Source organism: Podarcis tiliguerta, assembly GCF_965153285.1.
Source record: "Podarcis tiliguerta genome assembly, chromosome: 13".
In the NCBI taxonomy this organism is placed as follows: domain Eukaryota; kingdom Metazoa; phylum Chordata; class Lepidosauria; order Squamata; family Lacertidae; genus Podarcis; species Podarcis tiliguerta.
Genome location: NC_139546.1, coordinates 33,116,285 through 33,132,237, shown reverse-complemented (window position 1 = coordinate 33,132,237; position 15,953 = coordinate 33,116,285). Strand labels below are relative to the sequence as shown.

The 15,953-nt window shown below is 46.5% G+C and overlaps 1 protein-coding gene across 1 annotated transcript; it reads left to right on the top strand.

Moving 5' to 3' along the window:
- On the top strand, nucleotides 1–12,904 carry LOC310662211 (uncharacterized protein). Its single transcript, XM_083408985.1, has 16 exons — nucleotides 1–219; nucleotides 887–1,055; nucleotides 1,210–1,338; nucleotides 1,600–1,724; nucleotides 1,999–2,125; nucleotides 3,085–3,179; nucleotides 3,722–3,902; nucleotides 4,338–4,447; nucleotides 5,684–5,772; nucleotides 6,045–6,343; nucleotides 6,487–6,615; nucleotides 6,717–6,814; nucleotides 7,116–7,242; nucleotides 8,730–8,824; nucleotides 11,852–12,032; nucleotides 12,699–12,904. The coding sequence occupies exons 1-16, from the start codon at nucleotides 16–18 to the stop codon at nucleotides 12,809–12,811; spliced, it is 2,271 nt and encodes a 756-aa protein (XP_083265111.1). The 5' UTR covers nucleotides 1–15; the 3' UTR covers nucleotides 12,812–12,904.
- Nucleotides 12,905–15,953: the final 3,049 nt, after the last annotated feature.

Genomic DNA, 15,953 nt, shown 5'->3' with positions numbered 1-15,953 from the left:
TCTCTTGGGCTGCCAATGGCCATCAAGGGCTCTCTATACAGTAACCTCGGGAAAGTCCTGGCAGTATGCCCACCTCCAGCACTCAAGCAAACACAGCCAGGAACTTTGCTCTCTCAGAAAAAATACACACTATCAGGTTCTTGGTCTGCGCAGAAAGCAAGAGAGAGGCAGAAGGAAGAAAGGATCAAGACGGGAGTGAAACTGACAGGCTTCTTTCAGGTAGATGGCACAGGAGAGCAGGAGGCACATGGCTGCTTGCCAAGGGACATGGCTGTATAGGGGTGGGGGACACAGTGGTCCTGTATAAGAAGTGCAGGCTCATTTACCAGTGGTACCATCCATGCAGAAATAAGTAGCTGTAGATTTTAGGGAACCTCCAAGTTAGCAAGTGTGGTGTAGTGATTAAGAGCGGTAGTCACGTAATCTGGGGAACCTGGTTCGCGTCTCCGCTCCTCCACATGCAGCTGCTGGGTGACCTTGGGCCAGTCACACTTCTTTGAAGTCTCTCAGCCCCACTCACCTCACAGAGTGTTTGTTGTGGGGGAGGAAGGGAAAGGAGATTGTTAGCCGCTTTGAGACTCCTGAAGGGGAGTGAAAGGCGGGATATCAAATCCAAACTCTTCTTCTTCTTCTTCTTCTTCTTCTTCTTCAAAAGTCCTTTCAGGGTGGGAGCGATACTAAGGAGGGGAACCTAAAACAGTGCAATAAGGTCTGAGTGTGCTCAGTTACTGACTTCAAGGTGGGGAGGGATAAAAAACTGGGAGGAGGAAAACTGGAACGGTGTGTCCTGGGAAAGGGATGGAAACCTGAAGAGGGGCAGGTCACTCCACAACATTTTGTTGCATGCTTGACTTACGGTATATTATTTCTTTTCATGCTCCACCAGGTGATGGATCACAAAACGGGGTGGGAAGGTATGGAGCCCATCAAGCGCACAGAGCTGGTGGACGTTGACGGCATCCCTTTTCTCAAAAACACAGCAGATAACTGGCAGCGCCTTTGGGCCTTCAAAGCTCGGCCCGATGACCTTCTCATTTGTACCTACCCCAAAGCAGGTAAATGGGGAAACGAGATCTCAACAAGGGGCTTTGTCCTGGTGGTGAGGATGCAACAACATGGGGGGGGGGGGAAGCTGTAGAGCATGGTGGAATGGGGGCCAATGGGTGAATGATTGGATCTCCATATTTCTCCTCCAACCCTTCCTGCCAGGGACTACCTGGATACAGGAAATTGTGAGCATGATCCAGCATAGAGGAGACCCTCAGAAATGTGACCAGGTCCCCATCCATCAACGGATTCCCCTCATAGAAATGTTCCCTCCAAAACATTTCCCCCGAGGTGAGTAATGGGTGCTGCTTCAGAGAGACAATGGATGAGAAGTGAAGGGTTTCTTTTTTTCTTTTTTCTTTTGATTTTTCATAAAGTTTATACATAACAAACATATCTGTTCAAATAAAAATAAAACCTTCGGACCTCTCCCTCCATGGGTTCTGTTTCTATATTTCTGTATCTTATTCCTGCATCTTTTCCTATAATCTATCTAATATGTATCCATAGTTTCCAAAGTTCACGTGAAGGGTTTCTTATTCTTACCTCTAGGCCAGTTGTCACCCTCTGGTGTTTCAGGCTTGGAACAAGCAGAGACAATACCTTCTCCGCGCACACTCAAATCTCACCTCCCAGTCCAGCTGCTGCCTCCTTCCTTCTGGGAACAGAATTGTAAGGTCAGAGCAAGTGGGGCGGGGTCAATGAATTTAATCTAAATCAAGGTCTAGTAAAATCGTTGGCTCAATTCCCCGCAATGTGAAACACAAATGAGAGGAGAAGGGGCCTATGAGCAGGTGAAGAGGCTCAATATTATGGACCAGCCAGGTTTCATTTGGGTGTTTTCAGGCGGGTTGGAGTCCTCTATTTCCTCAAAGGGCACCAGGTGGAACAAGGTGAGTGAGTGAAAAGCTTGATGTTCAGACTCCTGGGTTTCCTCCCTCTTTCCTGCAGATCATCTACGTTGCCAGGAACGCCAAGGACAACGCAGTCTCCTACTTCCATTTCTACCACATGAACAAGGGCTTGCCAGAGCCAGGAAACTGGGACGAGTTTCTGGAGAACTTCCTTGCAGGAAAACGTGAGTACAGGTAGCTACAGAAATACAAAATAGGAGGAAAGAAAGTCTGGGTCAGTCAGAGCACTCTCTGGGTTCAGGGCCAGGGTGTCAAGTTCTCACCCCCAGCAGTTTTGGAGGGGTTTGGAGCCTACCAGAGGAATGGGGTATCTTTTGTGAATCTGCAAAGCTCTGTACCATTTTTCTTCCAAGTCTGAAATGTTATGGGATATATTTAGGGGAGAAGAGTGCAAGGCAGATTAACATGCATAGGGTAGTCATGTGGCCAATTTTACAGAAGACAGCCCTCTGTTTGAAAGCATCCTCTATCTGAAGGGCTGTCCACTCCATCACTGTCCCTCAGCCCAACCTACCTCACAAACTTGCTGTGAGTATATAATGTTCAGGGGAGAGTCATGCACACCAGCTTGCACTCCTTGAAGGAAAAGGTAGTGACAATGTAATAAATAAGAAATAAGCTTGGTTTCAGTGCTATTTTTCTAGAAAAATAGGTGCCGGAACTCACCATGAACACCTCCCTCTTTCTCTTAGAATAGCAATGGCGCCCACCTGAGAGTTTCCGGAACCTACCTAAGAGGTGCCAGAACTGAGTTCCAGCAAGTTCCCCCTGAAAAAGCCCTGTTTTGTTTAAATATTCAGAGCCATCAAAAGAGAGAGTAGGAGGGGACTTTAGGTTGCTATTCAACAGCTGGCACCTGGAGGGCAGACTTTGCAGGCACATAGCAGGTCCCCTGGTCACTGCCTTCCCAAGTACAGTGAGATACTGCTGGTCTATCACAGGAATAAACTGATTGTACTTCTGTTTAAAGGAATTAGTTCTGATGCACATTAGTCACCATATCGAAATTTCATGCAGATCAGTGCCATATTTTCTGTTCTCCCTCTCTTTTGCATTTGTGATTCAGTCCCTCGTTTTGGGCAGTGTGATCATCCTTTCCTCCTGCTCTTCTCTTTCTTTGCAGTTGCCTGGGGCTCTTGGTTTGACCATGTTTGTGGCTGGTGGGAGGCCAAGGACCGACACCCAATTCTGTACCTCTTTGATGAAGACATGAAAGAGGTAAGCAGTTTACATGCATGCATGTATGCATCGAGTGGGAACCAAGCATGAGATGGGGCAGGAAAGACACCCATTCCTGGGGCCAAAGGAGATTTGACCCCTTGGTTGAAAGGTTATTGCAGGAGGAGAGAACTGCGTGTTGTACTCTAACACTGCAAGCAAGTGGACAGTGCATTCCATGTTGTTCATTCACAGTAAACCCCAATAAGCCAGGAACAAAGGTGCCCACTTTAATAAAATAGTTGGAGGGTGGGACAGTTAAGCATTGCCCCACACAATTGATCACAAGCACAAACACTATTTGAATGATAATGCCCATCAACTTTGGTGTGTGTGTGTGACTTCAAACATTTTATTGGGGTGGCCAAAGGGACCTCGTCACCAGGAGTTTGGTCCTATGGCCAGGAGGTCCGGTTTATCATCATGTGAGAATGTGGCCAATGAGTCTGGTGTTGTAAGCTTGCGACTTCAGGGCCCGAATCAATCAAGAAGCACAATCACAGCCCAAATCTTCCCTGACAACAGTTTCATTTCTTCCTTAGGATCCGGCCCGGGAAATCTGGAAAGTAGCCCAATTTCTGGGCCTACAACTCCCTGATCCAGTTGTGAACCAGATTGTGCAGCATACAATGTTTGAGAACATGAAACTAAACCCAATGACTAACTACAGCTCCGTACCTTCTTTGATCTTTGACCAAACTGTGTCACCCTTCATGCGAAAAGGTGTGTTGGGGTGAGGGACAGGAACGGTGCTGAGTTCCAGCTCATATCAGAGGGAATTTTTTAGAAGCACTGTAGAAGTACCCCTTCAGAATGGTAAAGTTAAAGGTCAGTTCATTAATGCAGCATGTCCATTGTGAAGAAAGCACTGGCATGGTGATGAAATCCAAAACTGTCATGCAGTGTGTGCTCTAGGCAGATCATAATATCTGTTTTAGGAAGACAGTGATGATGCCTGATAAAAATGAGAGTTTACCCTAGGAAACTTCCCAGAATCCTCTGCAATTGAGTTGGGATTCTGTGGGGATATGTTGAAGGAAATGATAGACAAATGATAGGAAGAGAGGGTCCCATGTAGACAGGAATACACTAGATTAGAGTAGGAGGAAAGGCAAATACGAAACTAATTTTTTTCTGGATCATGTCTCCTATTTATAGGCACAGTAGGAGACTGGAAGGAGCACTTCACAGTGGCACAAAGTGAGCAGTTTGATGATGCCTGTGAACGGTTATTGGGGGGCAGCAACCTGATCTTCCGCACACAGTTATAAGAACATCTCCCTGCTACCAGTTGAGACTTCCTCCCTAACATTCCTGGAGCAGACATTTTACCTATGTTCAATAAAATAAGGAAGGAACAAGCTGAAACTATGGGGTTCTACCCTTTGTTATTTCTACCCTCAGTACACCCTCTGAATTTCGTGCACACAACTAAGTTACCGTAGCTCCACTGACTTCAGTAAGCCTACTCTGAGTAGAAGCTGGATATAACCCGCTAGACTGAACCTTCTTTCATTTGATTCTGTTTTCTTTGCTTCCTTTAAAGTGGGGGGTTTGGGGGGGGGGAGGCTGCTTTGCCAAGCCCTGTAAGGTGGGATCAGCTGTCTTGGCTCCTTTCTTTCTCCCTTCCATGTCAATTGACCAGGAAGGGATAAAGAAAGGTGTGTTTTTCAGTCAATCATAAGTTTATTATTCTAGCCAAGTTCATAGCAATATTATACAGAACATACATCCATGTTATAAACCAACAACCATGGTGTAAAAAGGGGGGGAAAGAAGACTGGATAAATGCTAGGCATGAAATGACTGAAATGGCCTCATAGACCGAGCAGTGATATCAAAGAAATGCTGCATAGCAAATATATGACCACCCAGCTTTTTATGAGCAATGCCCCAAATCTTGTTGATGTCTTCCAGAAAATTGCCACGGAACCTAGATCCTACCTGATACATTTCTACAATTACTAACAACACACAATAACACCTTGGCTGGTTTGAGGTTGGTCAGGAAGCTACAATCTATCTTGGGGGATTATGGGATGCAGTCCTTGGATCTTCTATTCACTGAACTGTATTGTGTAACTGTGTAAATGTATATGTATGTGTTTTATATGTTAATAAAATTAAAATTAAAAAAAAGAACTGTATTAACTCCTAAAAAAATGTGTTTCTGTAGTAAAACAGGAACGAAGGATCTCTTGCCGTAATATGAATCGCTAAAGGGCCCTGCCCCCTAGAGGAAATGCCGGAGTATATTACCAGGGGGTCACCTGGCCTCTCCTGCAGGGATATTTGCTATAGAGGGTTAAAGAACATTGGGTGAAAAATCAGGCCCTGCGGCAGTAGATGCAACACGATATCCTCACATATGAAGAGCCGCACACACATTAGATCACCACACTATTACAAAATCTAAACTGTAACCTCAGAAAAGTACTGGCAGAGTGCCCGCAACTCGCACGCCAGGAAGTTCAGTCAGGGACTTTGCTCTCTCCGAAAAACAGCTTCTCCAGCTGCGCAGAGAACAAGAGAGAGGCAGAAAGGAGGAAGAAGCTGCTCACAAGAAGCTGCTTCACAGGAGTGAAACTGTCAGGTGGGGATCTCATTCGGCTTCCTTCAGATAGATGGCACAAGAGAGCAGTAGGCAAACATGTGGCTGCCTGCCAACGGGCACGGCTGTGTTGGGGTGGAAAGCACAAGGATCCTATACGCTAAGAGCAGTTTCGTTCACCAGTTGTACTGCCTGTACCCACGAGAGAGGTATCTGTAAGCTTCGGGGAACCTCCAACAGTCCTATAAGGTCTGAGCAGGCTCAGTGGCAGCAAAGCACTGGCTGAATTCAAGGTGGGAAGGATAAAAAAGGAGGAGGGGGGGAGGGAAACTGGGATGGTGTATCCAGGGAAAGGGGGGAGACCCGGAAGATGGGGAGACCACTCTGCAACATTTTGATGCAGGTTTGACTTATCTCATATTATTTCTTTTCATGCTCCACCAGGTGATGGATCACAAAACTGGGTGGGAAGATATGGAGCCCATCAAGCGCACAGAGCTCGTGGACGTTGACGGCATCCCTTGCCTCAAAGACACGGCAGATAACTGGCAGCGCCTTTGGGCCTTCAAAGCTCGGCCTGATGACCTTCTCATTTGCACTTACCCCAAAGCAGGTAAATGGAGAGATGAGAAACAAGGGGCTTTGTCCTGGTGGTGAAGAGATAACAATGTGGGGGGAGATGTAGAACTTGGACGACTGGAGGCCAATGGGTGAATGACTGGATCTCCATATTTCTCCTCCAACCCTTCCTGCCAGGGACTACCTGGATACAGGAAATTGTGAGCATGATCCAGCATAGAGGAGACCCTCAGAAATGTGACCAGGCTCCCATCCATCAACGGATTCCCTTCATAGACCTGTTCCCTCCAAAACCTTTCCCTCGTGGTGAGTAATGGGTGCCGCTTCAGAGAGATAGTGGACATGTGTGTGGGGGGGAAGGGTTTCATCCTCACGTCTAGGCTGAATGACACCCTCTCATGTTTCAGGCTTGGACGACGCAGAGGTAATGCCCTCTCCACGAACGCTCAAATCCCACCTCCCAGTCCCTCTGTTGCCACCTTCCTTCTGGGAACAGAACTGCAAGGTCTGTTGGGGTCAATGGGTTTAATATGACAAAGTTTAGTCCTGGAACCTCTCTCAGTTTCCGTGCTCAGCCCTTGGGCTGTGTGAAACGCAAAGGAGAGGAGAGGGGGCCTATGAGCAGGTGAAGAGGTTCAATATTATGGACAGTCAGGTTTCAAAAAGGTTGGGGGCCCCTTTTTCCTTGAACGGCACAGCTCCCCAAAAATTAAAAAGGAGGGGGCAGAAAGTTCACAAGGTGGAACAAGGGATGTGAGTGGAAGGCTTCGCATTCAGACTCCTGGCCCCCCCCCCCCTTTCTGCAGATCATCTATGTTGCCAGGAATGCCAAGGACAACGCAATCTCCTACTTCCATTTCCACCGCATGAACAAGGGGATGCCAGAGCCAGGAAGCTGGGATGAGTTTCTGGAGAACTTCCTCACGGGAAAGAGTGAGTGGAGGCAGTGGCATAGCATAGGGGGTGCAGGGGGGGCCGGCCGCACCGGGCGCAACATGGGGGGGGGCGCTTGCACTCGCAGCTCTCTGCCCCTACCTGGCTCACTCACTCTCTCTCACTGCAGTGCTGGCTGTGCGAATCTGATCCGAGCTGCCGGGTCGCCGCCCACTGTGGAGGGGAGGGTGCCAGGCGTGCGGTGCGGTGCGGAGAGAGAGCGAGGGACTATCTGGGGGAGGGACAGAGCAGCGGGGGGGGGGGCGCAAATTACTTGCCTTGCCCCGGGTTAGGGGGCGGAATTAATTGCCTTGCCCCGGGTGCTGACAACCCACGCTACGCCACTGAGTGGAGGATACATAAATACAAAACAGGGGAAAATAAAGTGTGCATCAGTCTGAGCAAGCTTTCAGTCCAGGCCAAGACCTTGTTTGATCTCCTCTGCTGTACTAGAGAGGGATGAAAGCTACTGTTCCCCACACGAGATACACATGAGCAGAAGGAGGGAATTACTCTTGTTCACCTGCAAAGCTCTGCACTGTTATAAGTTATATATAGGGAAGGTTATGTGAAAACCAGATTAAGAGGCCTGTCCTATGTTTCAAATAAACCTATGATTGAAGGGCTATCCGCTCATTGTGTGGTTTAAAAACAAAGAGCCATCAAAGGGAGAATCTTAGAATTGTAGAGTTGGAAGGGACCCCAAGGCTCCCGGTACGTTTCCGAGTACAATTCAAAGTGTTGGTGCTGACCTTTAACGCCTTAAACAGCCTCGGTCCTGTATACCTGAAGGAGTGTCTCCTACCCCGTCGTCCAGCCCAAACACTGAGGTCCAGCGCTGAGGGCCTTCTGGCGGTTCCCTCCCTGTGAGAAGTGAGGTTACAGGGAAACAGGCAGAGGGCCTTCTCAGTAGTGGCGCCTGCCCTGTGGAACGCCCTCCCAGCAGATGTCAATGCAATAAGCAACTATTTTACTTTTAAAAAACAACTGAAGGTGGCCCTGTTTAGGGAAATTTTTAATGTTTGATGCTGTATTGTTTTTAATATTTGGTTGTAAGCCGCCCAGAGTGGGTGGGGAAACCCAGCCAGATGGGCAGGGTATAAATAAAATAATAATAATATCTCATTCAATCCCCTGCAATGCAGGAATATGCAGTGGTCCCATACAGGGATCAAACCAGCAACCTTGGCATTATCAGCACCATACTCTAACCAGTTGAGCTATCCAGGCTCTAGGGTGGCTATATGCAGGAGGAGATTTCAAGGTAGTTCACCAACATTTAACACCTGGACAGTGACCGAGAAGACATGGAGCAGATCATGTGGGGACAGATTCCCCCACTACATTGGGGCTCTATTGCATTTCTGTTTCAATTAATTAGTTCTGAAAAGTAGAGGGCAAAAAGTGGTGCCAGTTTGCAGAACATTTTGATGTGCTGATTTATGTGTGTGTGTCAGCATTTCTTCTCCTTTTGCGTCTCCTTGCAGTTGCCTGGGGCTCATGGTTTGATCATGTCCGTGGATGGTGGGAGGCCAAAGAACGTTACCGAATCCTGTACCTCTTTTATGAAGACATGAAAGAGGTAAGTAGTTTACACACACACACACACACACACACACACACGGTCCAGATGGAGCCTAAGCATGAAGTTGGGCAGGAAAGATGCCCTTTCCTGGGGCCCGGGAGTCAAGGGACATCTAACTCAAATTGCAAGCTTATTGAAATGTGGGGTGGGAAAATGGAGGGTAAATTATGCCACCCCCAACATGGTGTCTTCCAAATTGGTTCAAGAAAAAAAAAAAGGTATATAGAAAGGAGACTTCCGGGATACCGGGATCCAGGATTGAGGCAAGTACTCTTTGGTAAAAGAATCCCAGCAGAGATTTAAAATCACAAAATACACAGCAAACTAAAGCATGGAAATAAAGGTTGCTAGACCTTTTGAAATATGCTCTTGAGAGTTCCAAAACTTCCCTCTTCCCCTAGCATAGGAAAAGACCACATGCTTGGTAGCTTTAAAACGGTTTTCTTACAAACTCTGCAAAGGTCAGATTCATCTGCTTTACTATACAGCATTCAGAAAAAGAGACTGGTCCCCTAGAGTTAGGCGGTGTCCAGAAGGAAGCATTATCTTGCAGCCAGGTCATGCTGACCTGATTTTCCTCTGTTTGCAATTGGCACCCACCCCTTTTTCTTATTCAACATATTTACTGCTGTCCTTCTACTTGCTGTCTCCACCACTGGGCAGAGTTTGGCAGAAAATACCCTGGGTATGCTTTTTTGGCTCTCCGCTTAATCACCCCCTTCCCTTAATTAGCTGGCACAGTATTAAATTACAGTTTGCTTTGTGGGAGGCTGTTTTTGTTCTTTTCATACAACCCTGATTTAACAGAACTGCGCAGGAGCTGTAACCATAAGAACAGACTGGGACATTGGCGTGCTCTCTGTGTGTCGGGGTGGGTGCATGTGCTTTGTGTAGATCAAGAAAATTACTTTCTCCCAGCTTTCTTCAACTGATGTCTAGCTGCAACGGGAACCAGCCTAGTTGCTGAGAAAAGAGAACTGAATCAAATTAGCCCCCTGAAGCTCTTCTTGCTGATTTTTTTTCTCCAAACCTCTTCAAGAGTCTCTTCCACTGCAGTATTGGAGAGATTTGAGGCGGGAGGCAAGAGGCAGCAAGGGTTGAGTAGAATCAAAACCTTTGTACGTTCTTTTTCCAAACTAAGAGTCTAATTTGGTATTTGGGAGATTGCCTGGGATGTGAGGGGGGGGGGCAGGAAGCAAGAGGCAACAAGGGCCTTTCCTGCCCCATGCCACTTCCGGCTGTTTCTCCCCACTCCAGTATCCCTGATAGCTCTAGCTAGCAGAACTTTCTTCTTCTGCAGAACTCTGTGAGGATAAAACAAGAAGTGACCCAGGGCTGATCTGATTCACTTCCCCCTCTCAGCAATGCAACCGAGCCGAGGACCTTGAAGAAGACTGGAGGAAATTAACTATCTGAATCTGCAGCCAGCTTGGCTTAAACTCACCACACATTCCTCCCCGCCCACAGAGAATTAAGCAGCCCCAGTTTCTTATTGTCATTTCAGAACTTTACACAATTCCATGAAATAGGATCCCAAAGTGCTTTAAAACGAGGCCTCTGGTCCCCCATGTGAAAAGAACAGCTGTTACTAGATCCCAGGCTCCGTCTAAAATGTAATTTCTGAGGGCCCCAATGTCTAATTAGCATGCATGTCTGGCTATAACGCAAACCAGGCAGTCACAAAGAGCTTCAGAAATAAACACAAAGCATTTCAATAAAGGAAATGAAGAGAAACTAAAAGATAAGAATCCATCCAATCAACGTAGAATTGAGAGTTGAAGGGTAAGGCAGGTGAGGAGAAGGATTAGTCAGCTGCTGGCCTTGAAAGACAATAATAACATTTCAGTGTTAGAAGGTACTTCATCTAGATTATAGAAGGCTGCTCATCTAGTTGGATATGCTCCCTGAGCATTCTCTCAAAGTATGTAGTGTTTTCAGCCATGAAAGCACTCTGTTGCTAAACTGCTCCAAGCAATTGCTGCATTTGCACAGCACACCTCCTGATTTATTGTGGTTTGGCATGCTTGAGCAGTCTGCTGGTACACACTGTTGGCTTTGGGAAAAGAATAGATAGATATAGGGTATAATTTTAAAGAAGAAGAATTCCTGGATGCCTAGATCCAGGTTTGGGACAAGTACTCTTTGGTGAGAGATCCCCAGCAAAGATTTAAAATCACAAAATATGCAGCAAAATAAAGCATGGAGATATAGGCTGTTAGACCTTAAAATATACCCTTCTAAATTACTTCCAAAGTTCACAACTTCCCTTAGTATAGAAAGAGAGCACATGTTTTGTAAGTTAAAAATGGTTTCATGTGCTTTTCCATTCAGCAGCAAGAAAAAGACAGGAAGTATAACTCAGGTTCCCAAATGGTAAATGTTTCCAAATCATTTGTATAGAAACACAAATATGGCTTGCTTAAACCACACAGTCTAAGCTTGGAGCATCCAGCTTAGACCTCCTTACTGGTAGGGTTCACATGGTGGAATGGAACAACAAAGAGTTTGGTGACCTAGCTAAGCCTGGCAGGACTGCTTACTCTATGGTCTTAACCCTTTCATGTATTAATTAGTTAAGCATGATGGTTATATGAGGCTGGGCATCCCACACATACTGCCCAGCTATTTCTGCTTTCCTAGCACAAGTGAGAAAACCAAAGCAGGAGGCCTACTGTGATCATGGTTCGTAGCTCCCTGCCAAGCCATGATCACTGGCCAACATTGGCTTGCTGGTCATGTGCCCAGTTATCGAGCAAAAAAATCACAGTGCCTCCTTTAGCCATAATGGGAAGCCAAGGCCTACACATTTATTTATCTCTGTCAAAGAATTACGGAATGGTGTGTTATTGGGCAGTGTATCTTATGCTGCTCAATTACAGTAATCCACAAAAAACTAGGAGATCTGTTTAATTTGCCTGTGAGAATGTGGCCAATGAGTCTGATATTGTAAGCTTGCAACTGTGGGCCCCAATCAATCAAGAAGCACAATTACAGCCCAAATCTTCAGTTTCATCTCTTCCTTAGGACCCGGCCCGGGAAATCCGGAAAGTAGCCCAATTTCTGGGCCTACAACTCCCTGATCCAGTTGTGAACCAGATTGTGCAGCATACAATGTTTGAGAACATGAAAGTAAACCCAATGACTAACTACAGCTCCATTCCGTCTTTGATCTTTGACCAAACTGTGTCACCCTTCATGCGAAAAGGTATGTTGTTGGTGGTGGTGGGGATTAGATGCTGGGTTCTAGTTCACATTGGAGAGAAGAGGGGAATTGTGGTACTGGGATGATGCTGAAAGCGTTCAGGGAGCAAACACTTTCAGTTTCAGAATTGCAGCAGTGTTATAGATGTACCATATAATAATAGAATAATTAAGGGTAAGTTCAATAAACTTGCATCTCCACTGTGAGGAAGCTTCTAATTAAAGGTGCAAGAGACTTTTCTGAATTGGACTTGCTTCCCATAGTATGATATCGGTCATGTGGATGGACACTGACGGACAATATAAGCAGTGGTGTGGGAAAACTGGTTTTTGTCAGCTTCCAGAGGACTGGAGGAAAGTAATGCTTCAGCAGCACTGACATGGAGATGAAACCCAAGACTGTCATGCAGTGTGTGCTCTAGACAGATCATAATATCTGTTTTAGGAAGACAGTGATGATGCCTGATAAAAAATGAGTGTTTACCCTAGGAAACTTCCCAGAATCCTCTGCAATCCAGTTGGGATTCTGTGGGGATACGTTGAAGGAAATGATAGACAAGCGAATATGGAAGAGAGGGTTCCATGAAAATAGGAACACACTAGATTAGAGTAGGAGGAAAGGTGACTAGTAAACTGGAAGTTTTTTCTGAATTGTGTCTCCTGTCTATAGGCACCGTAGGAGACTGGAAAGAGCACTTCACAGCGGCACAAAGTAAGCGGTTTGATGATGCCTGTCTACGGTTGTTAGGGGACAGCAGCCTGGTCTTCCGCACAGAGTTGTAAGAACATCCTTCTGCTACCCATTGATATTTTCTCCACAACATTCCTGGAGTGGACATTTTGGCTGATTTCAATAAAATAAGTAATGAAACCAAATGGAAGGACTAAAGTGAATTTTGTTTGTGTACATCTTAAACTATGAGGTTAGTTCTATGCAAAGTAGAGTCATTTAAATGGATAGCCGTGGCTAAATTAGGTCCAATGCTTTCAAACAGACTTATTCTGAAATGGTTTTAATTGGCCACAACCCATGATCATTTTATTTGTCTCCTTAATAGAGGGCTGATTCAAACACACTTTTGCCAAGCCCTATAGGACAGGATCTGTTGTCAATGCTCTTTTATTTTTCTCCTTTCAATGCCACTTGACCAGGAAGGGAGAAAGAAAGCTGAATTTTGCAAGCAAATTCAACAGCGAGTTTCTCTTGTATTCTCCCACCCCTATAAAAATCAGAATAGGATGGGGACTGCAAAGGGAAGAGCCCTGCAAAAGCCTTTGTGAGTCTCCCCTCTTTTAATTCCTCAATCTCAAACCAAGAGGCCTTGATGGGGTTATGAGCAACAGCTGCTAGCCACAATGGCTCTGCTCTGCTGCCAAATCAGAGGCAGCAGTGCTTCTGACTACCAGTTCTGGAAAGCGCAGGAAGGGAGAGAGCTCATGTGCTCAGATCCTGCTGGCTGGTTTCCCACAGGCATCTGGTTGGCCACTGTGAGAACAGGATGCAGGATTAGATGGGCCATTGGCCTGATCCAGCAGGCCCTTCTTACGCTCAGTAGCTGAAGTGGTATCTGGTGTACTTCTGTGGCTAGAAGAGGCTCTGGTAATCATTGCAACTTTCCCCAGCAGAACAGGGGTTGGAATCAGTGTTCTCTGTTTGCAGATGTCGTAGGGTATCACTACTCAAGCCCACATTAACCTCCACAAAATATATGGTCATGGTGAAATCTGCACAGCAAGGCCAGGAAGCAGCAGACGAAACCCAGTCCTGGAGCACAAGAAACTGGAGGCAAGAGAAAATACCTCACCAAAAAACACAGGCATTCTAGCCAGACCTGACTAGAACAAGCAGTACAGACAAACAGTACAGTACAGTGGTAACTTGGGTTACATACGCTTCAGGTTACATACGCTTCAGGTTACAGTCTCCGCTAACCCAGAAATAGTACCTCAGGTGAAGAACTTTGCTTCAGGATGAGAACAGAAATCATGTGGCGGCAGGGGGAGGCCCCATTAGCTAAAGTGGTGCTTCAGGTTAAGATCAATTTCTGGTTAAGAACGGACCTCCGGAACGAATTAAGTACTTAACCCGAGGTACCACCATACAGACAATCAAAAAGGCGCTTTCTGGTAACAGGAAAAGAGAGGGAAGTTGGTGGGCGATTGCACCATTTTTATTTCCTTGCCAGTAAGTAGTGCCAGAGGGACAGCAGAATTGAGCTCATAATTCCTTATTTTCAGCATTTATGCCAGGCCCTTTAGCCTCAAAAGGCTTAAAGAGCAATTTACAAAAATCATTTCTAAGACCAGAGGTGCCAACTTGAACAAAATATGAGGGGTGTGTGTGTTTAAGCCCTGCTTCACATAATCATTCACAAGATGTGTCATACACACACCATTTGAATGGCAACAGCTATCCATTGGGGTGGGGCGTGGAGCTGGCCTCCTCAAATGTTTTATTGGGGGGGGGGGTGAAGGGAACTTGGCTGCCAGGAGTTGGCTCCTATGTCTAAGACCACCCCTCTGCCCTCAGGCTCACAAAGACATGGTATAAGAGGAAAAATGAATGAGAGGAGGGAGGGGGGGAGCAAGCTCAAGTTTCAACCCATTTCAATGTTGGTTTTGGCTCTCTTTACCTGGGATCATGAGCAGTTCCTCCTCTGAAGCACTGTTCCCACCCGCAGGTCAGATCCAGGAGCAGAGCTGGTGTCAACACTCAGGTCTGGAGGGCAAAGCCATACTCCTGCCACACTCGCACACAGACAGCTGGCATATTGGCAGTTGGCAGTTGGGCTCCTCACAGGAGAGGGCTTGGTGGAATTCCCTCCTCCCACATCAGTATTAGTGGCAATCCTGGACATCTTGCCCTCCCCACAAGCACCGTTCCCCTCAGATCAGAGCCAAGGGCAGAACTGGGCACAATGGCCAGGCCAGGAGGAAGGCCAGCTTCTGCTACAGAGTTCTTCCCACAGGCCACAGGAGACCAAGTATTTTCTAAGTGGCCTCAAAGTGTCTTTTATCAGCTTTTGGGCCAATATGACAGCTGTGACCATACCTGGATAGAGGCAGCTGAGCTACAGTGTTCTGTGCTCAGGTAACCTCCTGCTTAGACAACAGCAAAGTGTTGCACCTGGGGCTGCTATTAAAAATGGTCTGGAAACTGCTGTTGAATCAAAACTAGAGCTGCAAGATTATTAGCTGGGAGTGGGGATTTTTAATCACATCCTGCCAGCACTTCCCAGTCTCAAGTCCTGGCCCAATTTAAAGTGCAGATTTTAACCTACAAAGCCCTACACAGCTTATTATTTTTTTTATTACATTCATATCACACTTTTCCTTTAAGGAGCTCAAGGCAGTATATACATGGTCCTCCCCATTTTATCCTTACCACAGCCCTGTGGAGATCAGTTAGACCGTGGTTTCCCAAACTTGGGTATCCAGCTGCTTTTGGACTACAACTCCCATCATGCCTAGCTGGCAGGACCAATGGTCAAGGATGATGGGAATTGTAGTCCAAAACAAATCTCTAGAAGGGCCAAAACTTTAAGGACTTAAATGATGCCGGGTGCATGTCAGAGTTGTCTGATTGTGCTTTTCACACGGGATATGCGGGGACATTTATCCCACATGCTGGTTGCCATATAGGTAAGGTTAACTTCGTCTTGAAGAGTCTTACCAGGAATGGGCAGCCTATCAGGAGGCATGCGTATACTTCCACATACTTCAAAACATGGTACGCCAACCCAGCTGCATCTGAAGAACCTGAAGCTGAGGGGTGGGGCTCATTCTGCTCAGTGCAGTTCTGGGTGTCTGCCCCAAAGTCCTGCTTTGATTCCCCCCCCCCCCGACTTTAATCCTCAAGGACACACTGCTATATTCAACACTCTCCTAAAGTCACGGCTCTTGGCTGGATGCCTGGGCCTAGCAT